Source organism: Zalophus californianus, chromosome 1, assembly GCF_009762305.2.
Source record: "Zalophus californianus isolate mZalCal1 chromosome 1, mZalCal1.pri.v2, whole genome shotgun sequence".
Taxonomy (NCBI): domain Eukaryota; kingdom Metazoa; phylum Chordata; class Mammalia; order Carnivora; family Otariidae; genus Zalophus; species Zalophus californianus.
Genome location: NC_045595.1, coordinates 16,914,140 through 16,932,612, shown reverse-complemented (window position 1 = coordinate 16,932,612; position 18,473 = coordinate 16,914,140). Strand labels below are relative to the sequence as shown.

Here is an 18,473-nt window from a genome sequence, read left to right as displayed (position 1 = left end):
AGGCGTCCTCTGTCAGGTTCTGCAGAGAGCCCCTGGGTGTGTCAGTGTAAAGGTAAACTCCTGGGAACTCTAGGTTGCTCTATCTGAATGGAGAGGAAGGCTCAGTCACGTAAGCGTCTGCCTTCAGCTCAGGTCATGATCCCAGGGTTCTGGGATGGAGTCCTGCATTGGGCTCCCCGCTCAGTGGGGAGTCTGCTTCTCCCTCTGCCTCTGCCTGCTGCTCTGTCTACTTGTGCTCTATCTCTCTGTCAAATAAATCTTTAAAAAAATAAAAATTAAAAATAAATAAAAAATAAAAACAAAAACAAAACAAGCCTGAGGTCTCCTGCACTGGCCTGTCTCCCCTAGATGGGGTCACCAGGAAACCTGAACTTCACACGAAGCCCTACCTGGCCGGCTGCAGAGCTGGGTGGGCTTCCTGGGCCAGCACTGCAGTGTCTGTGGTGGTGGCTGAGCCTGGATGTGGGGTTTCCAAAGGGCCCTGGTCAGCGCCTCATGCTGTGAATGCTGGTGGCCGAAGACCCCAGGGATCCCTAGGACCTCAGCCCCCCTCCTACACTGCTCGTGGTGGGCCTTGCCATCTGTTTCCTGTTCTCCACAGGAACTCGCATGGTTCCCCACCACCCAGGCACATTGGCTGTTGAGAAAAAACAGGTTTGAGAATTGGGCGGCCCTGGCTTTAATCCTGGCTCAGCTGCCTGTCAGCTCTGTCCTTGGACACATCTTTTATCTCTACGGGCCTTGGTTTTCTTATCTGCGTCCTCTAGCTCAGGGTCTCTCCCAAGGCTGCACTCAAGCTATCAGCCAAGGCTGCACTCATCTCCAAGCCCGAATGGGGAGAATCCGCTTCCAGGCTCACTCAGTGGCCAGCTAGCAAGGGGCTTCTTGCAGGCTGTTGAGCTGAGGGGCTCCCCTCCTCACCGTGTGTTGGCTGAGGGTCCCCTCAGTTCCTTGCTTCGTGGACCTTCCACAGAAGTCCACGACATGGCTAACTTCATCAGAGTGGTGGTTCCAGAAGAAGGGGACAGAGGAAGAATTATAGTCTTTTTTCCTTCCAGTCGGTTGCGCGCATGCACGAGCCTTCTTTCTGTGTCTATAAATTTACTACTTTAGGTACCTCACAGGAGTAGAACTGTACAGTACTTGTTTTTTTGTGACTGGCTTATTTCACTGAGCATTACGTCCCCAAGGGTTATAATCTTTTGTAACCTGATCTCAGAAATGACATCTCATTACTTTTGTTGTCATCTGTTTGTCAGAAGCCAGTCACTAGGCACAGCCCACTCTTGGGGGATTTCACTTGGGCATGAGCGCCGGGGGTGGGGGAGACTGGGGCCGTGGTAGAGGACTGCCTGCCACAATCTCTGTCTAGTGAGGAGTCTGTGCCCATTGTCTGCGGGCATCTGGATCCATGGGCCCTTAGGCTTCCGCAGTCACTGCCTTCGGATACCCCGTGTTGTGAGTGTCTCCCACTTAATAATAGACAGTAGGATTGTGATAGCGCCCAGCGCGGGGAGTGCTGGGGCCCTGGCCACATCCCCGCTGCCCTTTCAGCGCCTGCCCGCCTGCTTGCCAGCTACCAGTCCCTGCATCTCCTGTATCAGAGGATCTCAGGTGCAGCAAGGTCTGAGGTGCTGGGGAGTTGGTGTCCCCTAGGAGCAGCCCTCAAGCAGCAGCCGCAGGCGGGGCATGTGATAGCTGAGCTCTCTAATCCCTCAGGTGGGATGACTCAGCTAAACCCCATTACCCACAGAGGTCACTTGGCCCGGAACACCCTTTGTTGTCTGCTTTCCCTCCCTTGTTCCTTGTCCTTTCCCCCTCTCTCTGCTTTCTGCGCCTCCCAAGTAAACCACCTGTCTTCGGGTCTGCCCCTGGGGAGCCCAGACTGAGATATAGTGGATGACAAGAGGCAGGCCCGTACCTGTTGAATAAACTGCGGAAAGGGAATTTTGATGCCCAGAAGAGGGGGGTCAAGGGAGCCTGTGTTGGGTGACAAGTTTGCTACAATCCTGTTAAACGAGTGGACCAAGACCTTGGAAGAGTTGCAAAGACATAGAATAGCTGCTTGGGAAGTTCATTTGGAAATCAGGGAGAGTGAATCAGGAGCCCTCCAGCAGAGGGAGGGCCTGCCAAGGCCAGGGAGCAGGGCTGTGCAGTAGGAATCACTGTTCCCCGGTTCCCATCCGGTGCGGCTTACCATGCTGGCCGGGCGTGCGAACGGGTGAGTAAAGGGTTTACCCAGCGCTGGTGGAAGGACAGCCAAGAACGAGCTGCCTGGGCAAGGGGTTACATGCTGCTATGAAAAGCTGATGAAAGCCATGGATCCTCTCCCCTAAAAATGATGGTGGTTATAATATGCACACTTCTAGGCAGAAACTTTTAAAAATTGGGGGAGCAAGGTGCTCCCAGAACTTCTAGAACCGTCCCTAGGGCCCAGGGAGAAGGCTCTGGTTCTGAGTCATGTTCATTAGCACTTGCTGAGATGGTGGACTGAGTGGTCCTGGCTGGGGAGAAGGTTCCTGGTGGGAAGGGGCCTGGAGAAGAAGCGGAGGGCCCAGGAGCCAGAAGGAGTTTCCCGCCTGGACACTAAGGGTTCAGTCGCAGAGGCTCGGTGGGCCTGAGAGTGGAGGTGGAGGTGGAGGGCCCGAGCAGGGCCCTGGGCAGAGGAGGTGGCGTGTGCGACACAGCCTTGTGGCCAGTGGGTACGAACCTGGGGCTGGAGGCTCCGCGATGCCCTGCTGCCCCTGGGTGACACGCCCCATCTTTCACAGGGTTTGGGGATGATTGCCCCGGGACGGCTCTCCTTGTAGAGCTGTATGCAGCGGCTCATCCCCCACGCAGGCCTGTGTGATGAGTTGAGCCAATGAGCTGCTGTTCAGGTCAGAGCCTGCGGCAGCTGGCTCCATCCACATTCTTCTGTGCCTCTGGGCAGCTTCTGACACGCCAGCTCAGTGCAAATGACAAAGCAGGTGAGGCCTCTGTCCCCAGAGCCTTTGTAAGACATGGCTTCGTAAGTGTAAACTTCACAAAGGCACAGGTGGTTGCCTTGGGTTGTTCCTTTAAGCTCAGGAGGCCTTAACTTGCTGTTCGTGTTCAGCATCCTGACCCTCGCTTGTGCAATAACCTATCCGGGCGTCATCAAGTGGCTGAGTGGCCTTCCTTCATGTCCTCCCCTGCCCTTGGGAGTCCCTGATTGTGGCGCAGGCGTGGAGACAGCCCTTGCAGCTCCCTGCAGCTGGCACCACCGTGCGTCACGGCTGCCGGCCGTCTTGCCTGGCCTCCAGCTGGCTGACGCCATAACTCCAAAGTAGGCTTCCAGAGCGCTGCTTTCGTCTGGTGGTCGCCCTTCCTCTCAGAGACTCCCGGGGCTGTTCTTTTCAGCTGGTGAGAAACCAGACTGCGCAGTCAGGCATCCTCCCAGCCTCCCCTCGTTCTAGCTGTGATTTCTGGGATTACCTGGCAGGACTCCCTGTGCCCTCTGGACTGGATGTGCTCTCAGAGGCCCTCCCTGCTCCCCTCCTGCCTGGCCTTCCCCACCTCACGGCTCCACGCACTTTCTCCCTGGGCCATAATCCTGCCACGGCTAATCCAGTACCTCATTTTGGGGGTGCTCCATGACCTCTCCATCCCTGGGAGTTATTCAACATGCCTTTTACATGTCTGAATACTTTGCTCAGGTGCCTGTTGTTAGCCCTTCCAGGGCAGATGGCCGGTTCTAGTGAGAGAAGTGTGTGACATTCAGTGAGGACACACAGGCTTGGGTCCTTGTATCCCCCTGCACGAGTCATGAAAGCCTGGGGAGTCACCTTCTCATAGGACTGTTGGGGGGGGCAATGAAAAGATGTGCCACAACTGTTTATTGCTAATATTTCCATTAATAGTTAATCTCTGCATGTGCTGTTTGTATGCATATGTGTGTCTGTGGGTCCGTGTGGTGGGAGGGGGCTGTGAGTGTGTGTTCATCTTCTCGATGCTGCAGGGTGAATGTCAGTCACCCCCCCTTTCACGGTGAGGAAACCAAAATCCAGAGAAGTCCAGCATGTTCCCAAGGCCGTACAGTTGGAGAGCCAGGATTTAAAATTGGGTCTTTGGATCTTTAGAATCCACTAACCTGCAGTGGCAGGATCCCTAAGGCAGGCCGCACCCTGTTGGTAGCTTAGGGTGCACTGTGAGGGCGGCAGACCGCTTCCATAGACGGCTGGATGGTAAGTGCTTTAGGCTTCGTGGGTCGTGGTCTCTGTGGTGAATATTCACCTCGGCCACTGTTGCATGAAAGCAGCCGGAGACGGTACGGAATGGAGTGGGCACAGCTGTGTTCCAGGAAAACCGTATTTAGAAAAGCAGGTGCCGGGCTTGACTGAGCCTGTGGCCATAGTGTGCTGATCGCTGGTGTATTGGGAAGCGTTTAGGAAAATGGTTCATAGATGGTAAAAAGCCCCTCGTGGACATCTTCATTTTTGAAGGCCTGTCCGTTGGGCCCCACACACTTTGCCCATCGGGGATGCTTAGTAAACCCCTACTGAATGTGGGCCCATTTCCCTCCCTCTCCTGTTTCTTCTGCAGTATGTGGGCGCCCCCGTGGCTTACATCCAGCAGATATTTGTGAAGTCCTCGGTGTCTCCCTGGCACAAGAACCTGCTGGCAGTGGATGTGTTCCGCTCTCCTCTGTCCCGGGCATTCCAGTTGGTGGAAGAGGTCCGGAACCACGTGCTGAGAGACAGGTATCCCTCTCAGAGACCCCAGCCTCCCTGAATCTGTTCCGTACCAGAGGGTAGTCCTGAGCCAGCCAGCTCGGCCAAAACTGAACATGCGAGAAGAGTGGCGGGCGAGCTAGCTTTGCCTTCGTCAGCCTCCTATGGGGCCACTGTGGCCACGCTCCCCTGGACCTCTTCAGAGGGAGCAGGTGGTTTCGTCCTCAGGTCTCAGACAGAGTAGGTGTCCTCTGCGCTGACCCCGTGCTGAGCTTGCTCGCCCCTCAGGTGGCTTACTGCCTGGCGGCTCGGAGGTGTGGACGTGTGACGGTGGTCGGGCTGAGGAGAAGCCCGCTCCACCTGGGGATCACTTCTGAAGCCCCAGCCCGGTGCCCCCCGGCCCCCCCGTGGGTCTCCGGAGTATGCTGGCTTCACAGGCTGCTCCACCCACTGGGATTTTAGTTAGCTGAGAGCTTTGACGTGCGTTTTGGTGAATGAAATGAAGCCCCTCATTTTCTGCCCACTGAATTGCCACTAAATTGCCACTGAATTCAGCTGCCCACTGAATTGGCTGAGGTGTCTTAGTGGGCGAGAGGTTGTGCACACTCCCAGAACGCACTTCTCAGGCTCGGGGCCGCACGTGTACTGTGAAGGTCCATCACCCACATAGTTTGGCTGTTGACCACCTGGGAGAACTTTCCCCTGCTGTCCTGATCCTTAGGCTCTTTGAGATAGCAGGCGTCCGGGAACCTGATGACAGAAGCTCTCCCCGTAAGTGCAGTGCGCCTGCCGAGTGCTCATGGACACAGCAGGTGCCTTGTGCTATCTCCTGCACAGTTCTGGGACCAGGGGCCTGGAGGAGGTGTGCCTGCAGGTGACTGACCTGCTGCCAGGCCTCAGGAAGCTCCGGAACCTACTTCCCGAGCATGGATGCCTGCTGCTGTCCCCTGGGAACTTCTGGCAGAATGACCGGGAACGCTTCCATGCTGATCCTGACATCATCGGGACCATCCACCAGCACGAGCCCAAAACCCTGCAGACCTCAGCCACGCTCAAAGGTACCTCCGGGGCAGGTTGCCTAGGTTGGTCACCGTGTCCTCTTTGATGGGTGCTCTGGCGGATCAGGGGTTACCCCTTGTTTCTTAGGGTGGGGGATAGGGGGTGTCCTTGGTGGCTCTACAGTGACTGTCTTCCTATGTCAGTACTTGCTGGTTTCTGTCCGCAGACTTGCTGTTTGGTGTTCCTGGGAAGTACAGCGGGGTGAGCCTCTACGCCAGGAGGAGGATGGTCTCGTACACCATCACCCTGGTCTTCCAGCGCTACCATGCCAAGTAAGGCCATAGGGCTTGGGGCTCCTGGCTGCGCTGTAGAAGGGCCTGAGGCTTTGAGTAGTCCCCGTTCTGGTTTAGGGTGGCCAGAATGCCCCCTAGGAACTTGCAGTTTTCAGGCCTCCAGTTGAAATGTTTATTTCTCTTAGACTGAAGGATGCTGTGTTTTCACATTTGAGCGGGGAAGACCTGACCTGGCCTAGTTAAGAAGGAGGGACTAACTGTACGTTGGATAATTGAATTAAAAAAAAAAAAAAAAAAAGAATAGGGGACTGAGGCAGATTCATTGTCCTGGTGCTTCCGCTGATCTTTCTTTCTTTTTTTTTTTTTTAAAGATTTTATTTATTTGAGAGAGAGAGAATGAGAGAGAGAACACGAGAGGGGGGAGGGTCAGAGGGAGAAGCAGACTCCCCGGTGAGCAGGGAGCCCGATGCGGGACTCGATCCCGGGACTCCAGGATCATGACCTGAGCCGAAGGCAGTCGCTTCACCAACTGAGCCACCCAGGCGCCCCGTCCGCTGATCTTTCTTGAGCCTCTGGTAGGAGTCCCCAGCTGGTGACTCCTGAGCCCGACGTGGCCTCAGGCCTTCCCAGCAAAGCGCCACAGGCAGCTCCCTACCAAGGCAGAGAGCACTGGAGATGCCTCCGATTGGCTGTCTGGGCCTGGGGCGCTCAGAGTACTATGATGGGTCAGGAAAGGGGTGTTGAGGAAGGGGCTGGGGGAGCTCCTGAGACAACTTCGTCATTCTTCCAAAGCCCCTTGGAGACTGTAGGGAAGCTCAGACACCACAGAAAAGCTCCCTCCAACATGGGGAGGAGGGCAGCCCTGACTGGCCTTCCTTCCAGGGATTGTCTCTGCCCCTGTCCCGAGAGGGACAGTTCATCCACCCCACCCCACTCCACTCCATGAGCAGGTTCCTCGGCAGCCTGCGGGCCCGCCTGATGCTCTTGCACCCCAGCCCCAACTGCAGCCTGCGGGCGGAGAGCCTGGTCCACGTGCACTTCAAGGAGGAGATTGGCATCGCCGAACTCATCCCCCTTGTGACTACCTACATCATCTTGTTTGCCTACATCTACTTCTCCACACGTAAGTGCACAGCACGGAGGCTGGGGCTTTCTCCAAGCCAAATGGGCATTCCAGACCACCTGCCTCCCTGCCTCTGGAGGTGGCTTGGGCAGAGATGTCAGACGTGCCCAGCGGTCACAAAAGCCAGGGCTTCATCCTCCAGCAGAGTCTCAGGCTTGGGTGGGCCCAGGCCTTCTTTGGCTTCTCAGGAAAAGACCCTTCTTAGGTTAGGGTCCCCAAAAGACACACCATTTCTCTGAGACTGGGAAGTTTGCGTGGCTGTCCTTTTCTTGGGTTAAACCAGGGACCACCCCTTCCTCACTGTACTCCTGGGAAATAAGCCCCAAAGGACCAGGGTGTGTCAGGGTCTGGGGGAGATGCCGCCCTGATGTGCCCTCTCTGCCCTCCAGGCAAGATCGACATGGTCAAGTCCAAGTGGGGGCTGGCTCTGGCTGCCGTGGTCACAGTGCTCAGCTCGCTGCTCATGTCCGTGGGGCTCTGCACACTCTTCGGTCTGACACCCACCCTCAATGGCGGGTAGGTCCCCACCAGGCTCCACTGAGCTTCAGACCGGAGTGCCTCTGGGCTTGCCCGGGACTAGATGCTTGTTGGTACCCTGTATCTTCACGTTGTTCTCTTGACATTTAAGAGGTACATTTTTTTTACCTTTAACTCACCTGGCTTGCGTTCATACTCATGTATGTATAGGATATCTATACATATAACACGTATATAGGTATGGGTGTATATGTGTATATAAGTGTGTTTCTGCACGTGTGGCCTTGTCCTTCGTGTGTGTGTGTCTATAAGTGGATATGGGTGTGGTGTGCCTATGTGTTCATATACACATGCATACTGCTCCTTGATGGTTTAAGGCACAGATGGGTAGGAGGTTAAGAGAGGTACATTTCGGGGCGCCTGGGTGGCTCAGTCGGTTGAGCAGCTGCCTTCGGCTCAGGTCATGATCCCAGGGTCCGGGGATCGAGCCCTACGTCCGGCTCCCTGCTCAGTGGAGAGCCTGCTTCTCCCTCTCCCTCTGCCTGCCACTCTGCCTACTTGTGCTCTCTCTCTCTCTGTGTCAAATAAATAAATAAAATCTTTTTAAAAAAAAGGTACATTTCTTCCCTTTTTTACTACTAAAACATTTAAATGACTAATAAAATAGGTCATTTCAGAGTTTTTTAAAAGACACAAGCACACTCTAATTTGCCACCTTTCCATTGATGTGTACTTTCTCTTGCCATTTCTCTCCAACTCTTGGGCTGGGAGCCCTGTCCCATGTTTGTCTTCGGTCTCCACGGCTCTGGCTAGACACCCCCCCCCCCCGCCCGCCCCGCGCCCTTCACCTGGCCGTTAGTGGTCGCTCACCACCTGGCCCATCCCCTACCGGGGCTGGCTGGGCTGGTTGTGGGAGCAGCAATGCTGTGTCTTCTGTTACTTCCTTTGCTCATGGAACACTTGCTTCCTTTCCTGAACCTGACGGGGCTGACACCCCCTCCCCCGTAGCTGTTGTGCCCTCCTCAGAGCCCTGGGTTCCACTGCCCCACAGCAGGGATCCCGGCAGGTGTACCTCAGCTGGTATGCCCTGTCTCTCATAGCTCCTCACCGGTAGTGGGAGCCTCACAGTGGGCCCTGGAGAGCTAGTAGTTCTCCACACAGCCTCCGCAGAGGCTCCTCTCATCCCTCATCTACTTAGTCCCGATGGCTTGGCTTGCAGTGCTGCTGAGGGCTCCCGGCCACTTGCTCTGTCCAGCAGAGTCCAGTGTGGGAGGGGCAGGAAGAGCGGTGCTCCGGCAGCCACTGCGTGCTCCGGCAGCCACTGTGTGCTGCCTACATGGAGGCTGGGATGCTTGCTGACTACTTGGCCGGGCTTCCAGGCCTGCCTGAAAGCTGGGAGCTGTGCAGGCAGAGGCCCTGTGTGGTGCGGCGGAGGAGGCTGGGGCTCTGCCCTGTGCTTCTGGAAGTCACTCAGCAGCCTCCCACTAGAGGCCGCAAACCCCACAGTCTTCCTGGGGCCCAACCCTGTGGAGAACCAGCATGTGTTGGGGGCCCTTCTCAGCACTGTCCTCACCTTCTCCCTCTCTGTCCCCAGCGAGATTTTCCCCTACCTTGTGGTGGTTATTGGGTTAGAGAACGTGTTGGTGCTCACCAAGTCAGTGGTCTCGACCCCAGTGGACCTCGAGGTGAAGCTGCGCATCGCCCAAGGTAACGTGGCTGGCAGTGGGGGGCGCGCTAGGGGGGCCTTCTGTGCTGGGCTTCCTGCTGTGGAGGAGATGGGGCCCCAGAAATCGCCCTTGCTCTGACCTCTCGTGTAATGTGGTGTGGGGCTTGTTAGCGCATGCCCGGAGGAACCACGGAACTGCTGGACTGGACTTTGTCCTGTTTCATGTGTCAGTAAGAACACAGCTGAACTCTGCTACAGGGCTCGTGTTCAGTGGCCCTTTGTCCACACCGGCACCTGGTGCTTTCTCTTCCCGCGTCACTCTCCCATACCAGGCCCAGGCTCCTGCGGCTGGTCCCTTCAGAGACACTGCCTCCACAGCTGCCACAAAGGGCCCCTGCCTCAGTGCCAGGAGTTGGGGATCAGGATTCTGAGGAGAGTGGGCAGAGAGCCTAGACCTGGAAGTCTGAACTCCTGCACTTCCTCCCCCTAACCCCCAGTCTGTGGGAACAGGGCCGAGGGCAGGCTGTTCGCTCATTGGACAAGCCTTTGTGAGCTTCTGTGAGAGGCCAGGCCCTGTGCTAGATGGGGCGCTCCGAGAACACGAGGGGCCATGGCCCCTTACCCGGCAGGGGCTTGCTCTGGGGGCCGGCTGGAGGAGGAACACAGCTAGCACTTGCATCGCTCGGGCCTTCTGCCATGTGTGGGCAGGCCCGTGTGGACCAGGCCGAACGGTACGTGGAGACCGAACGTGCCAGAGTGGGTGGCCCTCGGCTTTCCTCTTGGATTTGCTCATCTCAGCACCCTGCTTCTCCCTTCCTCTGACGGTGGTTGTATTCTCCAGCCCCTTCCCCGTGACAGCTCTGCAGTGGTGGCACCACCTGGAGCCTGGGCACTGGCAGAGTCCTGAGCACTGGGCCACCGTGGTGGAATGGCTGCCTCAGAAGGCTGGGCACCCTTCCCATGTGCTGGCCCCATGGCCCTCTTGTCCTCTGCAGGCCTAAGCAGTGAGAGCTGGTCCATCATGAAGAACATGGCCACGGAGCTGGGCATCATCCTCATTGGTTACTTCACCCTGGTGCCCGCCATCCAGGTAAGGCCCCAAGGCCTGCCCCTTGGGTGAGTGTGGAGCCAGCTGCTCAGCTCCCCCGCTGTGTGTGGGGTGTACCCCTTTGAATGCAGACACCCTTGCGTTGGGACCTCTGCTGCCAAGATGGTGTTCCATGCACAGAGTGCTCCTGGCAGGCCTGGTTCAGAAGTTCTCACCCAGTTCCAGCCAGACCTGTTTCTCATTTCTCAGGCACAAGCCCTGTGGGGCCCCTGCACTGGTCCCTTCCTCCTTAGGCTTAGCCCTGACCCACATCTGCAGCCTCCAGACGTACCCCTCCCCCAGTGGAGGTCCACTGCCTCGAGTGGCTCCTGGTCTTGGCCAAGTGCCCCCACGCAGCTGTGGGGCTACAAGCAGGCAGAGGGGACCTACACTGAGTCAGAGCGCAGACTTGCTGACCACTGCTTGAGGGGTTGCAGGAAGGGAGCCATGCATCTTGTCCTCCCCTGCCTTCCCCTAGAGCTGGCAGGCCTACTGAGTTGTGGGGGTGAGCTGAGAACATAGGGTGACCCAGAGGGCATCTGCAGGACACAGTGCCATCTTGGGACAGTAGAGCTGCCATGACCACTGTGCCACCATGAGCTGGGTCCTTCATCGTACCCCAGATGTGAGTGGAAGCTGTGGTGAAGGGCAGGGGAGGAAAACTGAAATCTGAGCAGATTCCATCTGTTGGTAGAGTTTGGGGAGCAGAGACACTACCCATATTCAATTTCAGGGCAGAAATTAATTCCCTCCTGCCCTCTCTCCTTCCTTTGGTTCTGTGCAGTCACCGGCCAGGAAGCCTGCTGAGAGTCCTGACATTGCGTCAGTCCTGGGCTCTAAGCAGGCATTGGTCACAGGACTTAAGCAGGGCCCAAGGATCAGTGGGGGAGAGCTTTGAGGGGACCGGGATTGTGGGGCTCAGAGCTTTTCAGGTGGGATCAGGCCCTCCTCTCTAGGCGGATTGGAAGGCTTAGGGAGAGCACCCACCCTTCCACCTTCTCTGGATCAAGGTGAGTGGGGGAGTCTCTGCTGCCCCCTGGTGGGGAGGGTGGGGGCAGCTGCGCCCCCCCCCCCCCACCTTGGTCGCTCCCAGACTCAGAACTCTTTCTCTCTCCTGGGCTCTGCCCGCCACTGCCCTGCAGATTTTGAGGTGCCTGCAGGCAGGGAGCTGCTTCTCAGGTGCTGGGCCATGATACCGTGTCCCCTCATCTGCTCTGATTCCAGGAGTTCTGTCTTTTTGCTGTTGTGGGCCTGGTGTCGGACTTCTTCCTTCAGATGCTGTTTTTCACCACTGTCCTTTCCATTGACATTCGCCGGATGGAGGTAGGAGTGCGCTATACCCTGCCCCTACCTCCCTCCCTGGCCAGGCTCACGGTGTCCCGGGGTGAGAGCGGTGCAGATCTCGGTCGTGGGCAGCCTCTGGACAGCAGCCTCGAGCCCTGACCACTGCGCCCCCCCCCCCCCCACAGCTAGCAGACCTGAACAAGCGGCTGCCCTCAGAGGCCTGCCTGCCCCCAGCAAAACCAGTGGGGCGGCCAGCGCGCTTCGAGCGGCAGCTGGCTGTGCGGCCCTCCACACCCCACACCATCACACTGCAACCGTCCTCCTTCCGAAACCTGCGGCTCCCCAAGAGGCTGCGCGTCATCTACTTCCTGGCCCGCACCCGCCTGGCACAGCGCCTTATCATGGTACCTCCCACCCCTGCCCTGCCCTCTGAGGGCCAGCACTCCGTTCTCTCTGGACTTTTGCACTTTGCCTTGGAGGTGGGAGATGCTCCTCAGGCCCTCATGGCCCCAGGAAGCCTGGCTTTGGGAAGCTGCCTACCATACCCTCCTGCCCAGATCCTGGTGGCTTCTGACGTGATAAGCCTGTCCCTGGGAGAAGCAGCCCCGGGAGCATTGGGTAGAAGAGTCATCATCTCCCTAGAGAGACCCAGGACAGGAGCCTGGTTGATGGGGTGCTCCAGGATGGAACTACCATGGTTCCCCAAGCCAGGGTTCCCCTGCCACACAGTGTGCAGGAGTCAGAAAATGCTGGCCGGATCACTCACTTGCTGGGCTGGGCGGAAAGGGAGGAGCAGGGCTGGCTACTGGCCAGCAGTGGCACCCCCATGGAGCTGTAGGGAGAGGGAGCGAGACTGAGGCCCCCTGAGGACTGGGGGGGACCCGTGGGCAGGTCTGACTCTGGAGCAGGTCAGTTAGCTGGTCCCTCTCGCCATGCCGTCCATGGGAATGGTGCCTGCTTTCTGGCCCCAGCTGATAGATGGGGATTGGGGAAGTGCTAAAGGCGTGCTTTGTATTTCTAGGCCGGGAACCCCAAACCATGACCATGAAAAGAGAACTAGGTCCCTCCAATGGCAGTTGGCCCAGGTGGTAATGGGAGGACTTGGCAAGGCAGAAGGGAGGACAGATTGGGGCCTGTGTCTTCTCCCCACCCCCAGGCCTGAGGTCCCCGTGCTGCTTCCTTCCGGCATGAGGGCCAAGGCTGCTGGGGGTCAGTGCCACCCAGAGGCCCCACTGAGCGCCCACTGCCCCTCTGCAGGCCGGCACCGTCGTCTGGATCGGCATCCTGGTGTACACAGACCCAGCGGGGCTGCGCACCTACCTTGCTGCCCAGGTGACAGAACAGAGCCCGCTGGGCGAGGGTGCCCTGACTCCCATGCCTGTGCCTAGTGGCGTGCTGCCCGCCAGCCACCCGGACCCTGCCTTCTCCATCTTCCCACCTGATGCCCCTAAGTTACCGGAGAACCAGACGTTGCCTGGGGAGCCGCCTGAGCCTGGGAGCCCAGCAGAGGGCGCCCATGACAGCCCTGTCCCAGAGGTAACGTGGGGGCCCGAAGATGAGGAACTCTGGAGGAAGCTCTCCTTCCGCCACTGGCCTACGCTCTTCAGCTACTACAACATCACACTGGCCAAGAGGTGAGTGGGCTGGGCCAGCTGCCACCTTCCCGCTTGGTGTCAGCTCTTCGTCCCCAGAGCATCCCTTCCCCCTCAGGCAGGAGACCCATTGCTTTGAATTCTGCATTTCCTTTCAAACACCCATAGGGTTGTGAGGTAGGAACCAGTGCTCCAGGCAGCCACAGCCCAAGACAGTCGCCCTGGGCCCAGCCCTGGGAAGTCACAGGTCGCTGCCAGCCCCTCAGCCCGAAGGAGATCAGCCCACCGGCCGGCACCCACTCTGTGCCAGGATGGGTGGCGGAGGCAGCCCGCATGCAGTGGTGGCTCCACGGACGCTGGGTGCACATCACAGAGCAAGGCTGGGTGTCCCAGCCGGGCCGGGAGGGACTTGGCTCTGCACCCCGTGCCCCCCCCCCCGCCCCCAGTGCTGGGAAGCCTGTCCCCAGAGGGTGGGCTTGGAGTGGAGCAGGTTGAGCCAGTCCCCGTGGGAAGTGGGGAGGGGCCTTTCTGCAGGCACCCCGCTGACACGCCCCCCCCCCCGCCCCGCCGGCTCCCAGGTACATTAGCCTGCTGCCCGTCATCCCGGTCACGCTGCGCCTGAACCCCAGGGAGGCCCTGGAGGGGCGGCACCCTCAGGACGGCCGCAACGCTTGGCCCCCGCGACGGCCCGGGCCCGGTGGGCTCTGGGAGGCGGGCCCCAGGGCGCTGGGTGTTGCGCCGGCCCACGGGGACGTCACACTGTACAAGTGAGGCCGGCGAGGGGGAGGGCGGGCGGAGGGGGGTGGGGGGGCGGAGGGGGGTGGGGGGGCGGGCGTGCCTAACCACTCTCCGGCCGGCGCAGGGTGGCGGCGCTCGGCCTGGCGGCCGGCATGGTACTCGTGCTGCTGCTGCTGTGCCTGTACCGCGTGCTCTGCCCGCGCAACTACGGGCAGCCCGGCGGCGGGCCCGGCCGGCGGCGGCGTGGGGAGCTGCCCTGTGACGACTACGGCTACGCGCCACCCGAGACCGAGATCGCGCCGCTGGTGCTGCGCGGACACCTCATGGTGCGTGCAGGGGGCGGGGCGGGGGCGGGGCGGGGGCGGGGCCGGAGCCCGTGCTGACCGCACGCCCCCCCCCCCCCCCCCGCGCAGGACATCGAGTGCCTGGCCAGCGACGGCATGCTGCTGGTGAGCTGCTGCCTGGCGGGCCACGTCTGTGTGTGGGACGCGCAGACCGGGGACTGCCTGACGCGCATCCCGCGCCCGGGGTAGGTGCCTGCCCCCTCCCCGCCCTACCCCCACCCCACTGTCTGTTCGTCCTGTGTCCTCACTCCATTCTCCTGGCCCCTGGCAGGCAGCGCCGCGACAGTGGCGTTGGCAGCGTGTTTGAGGCTCAGGAGAGCTGGGAACGGCTGTCCGACAGCGGGAAGGGGGGCCCGGAGGAGCCCGGGGACAGCCCTCCTTTGCGGCACCGGCCCCGGGGCCCTCCGCCGCCTGCCCTCTTCGGGGACCAGCCAGACCTCACCTGCCTGATCGACACCAACTTCTCGTCCCAGCCGAGGCTCTCGGAACCCACGCAGCCCGAGCCCCGGCACCGGGCGGGCTGCAGCCGTGCTCGCGACGGCCCGGGCTACGACTTCAGCCGCCTGGTGCAGCGCGTGTACCAGGACGACGGCCTGGTGCCTGGCCGCCCGCCAGCCCTGCGCCCGTCCTCCCCGGGGCCCGGGCCGCCCCCCCTGACCCCCGAGGACGAGGGGGGCTGCCCTCCCGAGAAGGGCTCCCCTTGCCTGGCCTGGGTCCCCAGCGCAGACGGCTCCATCTGGAGCCTGGAGCTGCAGGGCAGCCTTATCGTGGTGGGGCGGAGCAGCGGCCGCCTGGAGGTGGGCAGGGGCCCCGGCGGGAAGGGGGGGGGCGGGGGCGGGTAGGCAGAAGGCCAGGCATGCGCGGGTTTGGGGGGCCTGGCGGGCCCGCAGGTGCTCACGGTCTCTGGTCCTGCAGGTGTGGGACGCCATCGAGGGTACACTGCGCTGCAGCAGCGAGGAGGTGACCTCGGGCATCACGGCCCTTGTGTTCCTGGACAAAAGGTGAGAGGCGCTGTGTTGCTCGGCCTCTCTCCAGAAGTCCCCTTCCTGGGCCCTTCCCCACCGCATGATTGATGCCCCTTCTCAGTACTCAGCCCCACACCTGTGAACAGCCACCACGGTGGGGGGTGACAACTGAAGCACTTAGAATAGGCCCGTCATCCCTGTGACTCGGTTTCCCTCTTACCCTTCAGAGTCAGGGTTTCCCGGATGAGCCCATCAGTATAGACCTTACCAGGTCTTGGCTGCATTTTCAGTGACCAAAAAATGCTTTCTCAGCAGAACCTTCTGTTTAAAATTTACCTTCGTGTTTGAGGCTGTACGCTGCTCTCACCTCCGTCCTCGGCGTGCTCCTTGGCTATGGGTGCTCCCCAGGGGCCCAGCCAACCGAGCTCTTGGCTGATAGATCCAGGTCTCACTGCGACCAGGGCCTCCTGCTCAGCACTTCACCCGCCTGCCCCAGCTGTCCCATGCTGGCTCTGCCCTCCGGGGTCCGCACCGTTTGTGGCACCAACCTCTAAGCTAGAGCCGGAGCCTTTTTCTTCCCAGGGCAGGGTGCTCTTGGCCCTCAGCGCGCAGGTTCTGGTGGCTACAGCTGTCCTCTCTGCCCCTGCGAGGCCGCTTACATTGGCCTTGGCTCACACACCCCCACTTCCCCCCCACCCCACCCCCAGCCGACCAGCCTGGCCGCCATTGCCGGTTCCTCCTCCTCCAGGTTCCTCCCTGCTGCTTGGTTTCTCAGGTTCAGAGAAAGCCCCCGGGTGTCCGCCCAGCCCTCAGAGCTCCTGGTGACCCGGCGGGCTCTCCTCGCTCTCCTCGCTCCCAGTACACGGCGCCTTCCCAGGCTCTGGCCTGGGCCCTTCTGGTTCCGGGCTGGGAGGCATGCTTTGTGCTGTAGGAAGATTTTGAACTCCACTCACTTCAAGGCTTTGGGACCCCTTGGCAAATACCCCCGTCTCTGCCTAGGAATTCCTGGGCAGTGAAGAAATTCTTTCTTTGTGGAAGAAGGAAGGGCAGTGGGTGGTGCTTGGATCGAAGCTGCTTTCCGAGGCTGAGGCCAGAGACCATGGTGCCTCCTGCCACTCCAACACACAGCCCCCTTGGGGCCTCTCTCCTCAGAAGCCCCTCCTTTAGCTCCAGGCTCTGAGGGCCTCAACTCACAGTCTTACCTTTTCTCCAGGTGCCACTTTTTTACCCTTGTGACCACCCTGTGAGGTGGGTAGTTGTTCCCATTTCACAGATAAAGAAACAGAGGCAGAGTAGAGTTGCAGCCTGGGTCTCCCGGCTTCAGCATGTTTCCCAGCACCCGTGCTTGCCCCTTGGCTGTGGTCCCTTCGTCTGTTTCCATCTGCGCAGTGGAGCTGACCCGTCAGGTGGCCACAGTGCTCGGCCCCCAGCCCCAGTGTTCTGAGGGAGGGCCACCAGCAGCCTCTCTTCTCTTCCAGGATTGTGGCTGCCCGGCTCAACGGTTCCCTGGATTTCTTCTCCTTGGAGACCCGCACTGCCCTCAGCCCCTTGCAGTTCCGAGGTCAGAGGGCCTGCACTGGCCAGGTGCCTGCACCTGGCGGGGGGGTAGGGGTGGGGGGGTGGCGACTGCCCACATACTTGGTCTGTCTCCAGGGACTCCAGGGCGGAGCAGTTCCCCCGCGTCCCCTGTGTACAGCAGCAGTGACACGGTAGCCTGTCGCCTGACCCACACCGTGCCCTGTGCACACCAGAAACCCATCACGGCCCTGAAGGCCGCGGCTGGGCGACTCGTGACCGGGAGCCAGGACCACACGCTGAGAGTGAGGGTTGGCTCTGTCTTGTGGGGGCTGGGGTGGCCTAGCCCAGGATGCTGAGCGTTTGGGGTCAGCCAGGGAGAGGATGCACAGAAGGGATTTCCTGGCCAAAATGGAACTGGGAAACCACCCCAGACCAGAACTGATGCCCACCCCTGCCCCAGGTGTTCCGTCTGGAGGACTCGTGTTGCCTCTTCACCCTGCAGGGCCACTCGGGGGCCATCACAGCTGTGTACATTGACCAGGTGAGGGGGCCGCTGGGGGCCGCGGGTGGGGGGCCGGGGTACCAAGCCATGGCCTTTGTTTCGGACTCCGGACAGCTGGCCCCCAGAACCTTTTGGGAAGCAGAGTGGGAGGACCCCCACTCCCCAGGGCACTGGGATACCCTCATGGACAGAGGTATTGCCCCAGTGACCCAGCCCTCCTGGGCCTGTTCTCCTAGACAATGGTGCTGGCCAGTGGAGGACAAGATGGGGCCATCTGCCTGTGGGATGTGCTGACTGGCAGCAGGGTCAGCCACATGTTCGCTCACCGTGGGGATGTCACCTCCCTCACCTGTACCACCTCCTGCGTCATCAGTAGTGGCCTGGATGACCTCATCAGCATCTGGGACCGGAGCACCGGCATCAAGCTCTACTCCATTCAGCAGGTGGGCAGGTCGGGGGCCACAGGATTCTTGGTGTTTTAGGGAGGGATTCGGGACACCGAGCTGATCCTGTCTTTGCTTCCAGGACCTGGGCTGTGGTGCAAGCTTGGGGGTCATCTCCGACAACCTGCTGGTGACTGGCGGCCAGGGCTGTGTCTCCTTTTGGGACCTAAACTATGGGGACCTATTACAGACCGTCTACTTGGGGAAGAACAGTGAGGCCCAGCCTACTCGCCAGATCCTGGTGCTGGACAATGCTGCCATCGTCTGCAACTTTGGCAGCGAGCTCAGCCTGGTGTACGTGCCCTCCGTGCTGGAGAAGCTGGACTGAGCAGGAGGCAGGAGCTGCGGTGCAGAGCTGAGTCTTCCGGAAGCTGTCCCTGAACTGTCCTGTCCTGCCTCGTGGCTGTAATATTAAACTTTTTTTTTTTTTTAATCCCATCTGCCACGGGCCTTTTGAGCCACTTGCATCTTTCCCTAGAGCTGCTGCACCCCTGCTGCATGCCCTCCCTGTGCCTGGGAGCCCCCCACTTGCTCACGTGCTTCTGTGAGCATGATTCTGTGAGCGTGAGTCGCTCCTGGCAGGGGCTGTGCTCAGTGCCCCGGGGGCGGTTACGAGGCAGGGAAGCCCAGCAAGCCCGGGCTGCGGGCCTGCCTCCTTAACCCTTCAGAGGCGTGGGAGCCAAGTGTGGCCCCACGGTCCTCCTACCGCCCAGCCACCCCCAAGCTTACTGAAGGCACCACGTTTCAGGCA

General features: G+C 60.0%; 1 protein-coding gene across 6 annotated transcripts in view; it reads left to right on the top strand.

The window, feature by feature from the left end:
- Positions 1-18,198, top strand: part of LOC113916634 (SREBF chaperone) — a 68,671-nt gene extending 50,473 nt beyond the window's left edge. For 2 of the 6 annotated variants that reach the window (XM_027583264.2, XM_027583266.2), the window contains exons 4-24: positions 4,564-4,721; positions 5,529-5,749; positions 5,917-6,022; positions 6,934-7,106; positions 7,496-7,622; positions 9,178-9,290; positions 10,245-10,339; positions 11,561-11,659; positions 11,806-12,024; positions 12,878-13,254; positions 13,381-13,389; positions 13,791-13,979; positions 14,075-14,276; positions 14,364-14,479; positions 14,566-15,091; positions 15,210-15,295; positions 16,738-16,820; positions 16,913-17,079; positions 17,238-17,318; positions 17,516-17,722; positions 17,805-18,198. In XM_027583264.2, coding sequence (XP_027439065.1) covers positions 4,564-4,721; positions 5,529-5,749; positions 5,917-6,022; positions 6,934-7,106; positions 7,496-7,622; positions 9,178-9,290; positions 10,245-10,339; positions 11,561-11,659; positions 11,806-12,024; positions 12,878-13,254; positions 13,381-13,389; positions 13,791-13,979; positions 14,075-14,276; positions 14,364-14,479; positions 14,566-15,091; positions 15,210-15,295; positions 16,738-16,820; positions 16,913-17,079; positions 17,238-17,318; positions 17,516-17,722; positions 17,805-18,050 — 3,600 coding nt within the window. In that variant the 3' untranslated portion in view covers positions 18,051-18,198. Of the gene's footprint in view, positions 1-2,203; positions 2,222-2,775; positions 2,970-4,563; positions 4,722-5,528; positions 5,750-5,916; positions 6,023-6,933; positions 7,107-7,495; positions 7,623-9,177; positions 9,291-10,244; positions 10,340-11,560; positions 11,660-11,805; positions 12,025-12,877; positions 13,255-13,380; positions 13,390-13,790; positions 13,980-14,074; positions 14,277-14,363; positions 14,480-14,565; positions 15,092-15,209; positions 15,296-16,737; positions 16,821-16,912; positions 17,080-17,237; positions 17,319-17,515; positions 17,723-17,804 lie in introns of those variants that run through there. The other 4 variants (XM_027583268.2, XM_027583270.2, XM_027583269.2 and 1 more) reach the window with 4 other exon arrangements.
- Positions 18,199-18,473: the final 275 nt, after the last annotated feature.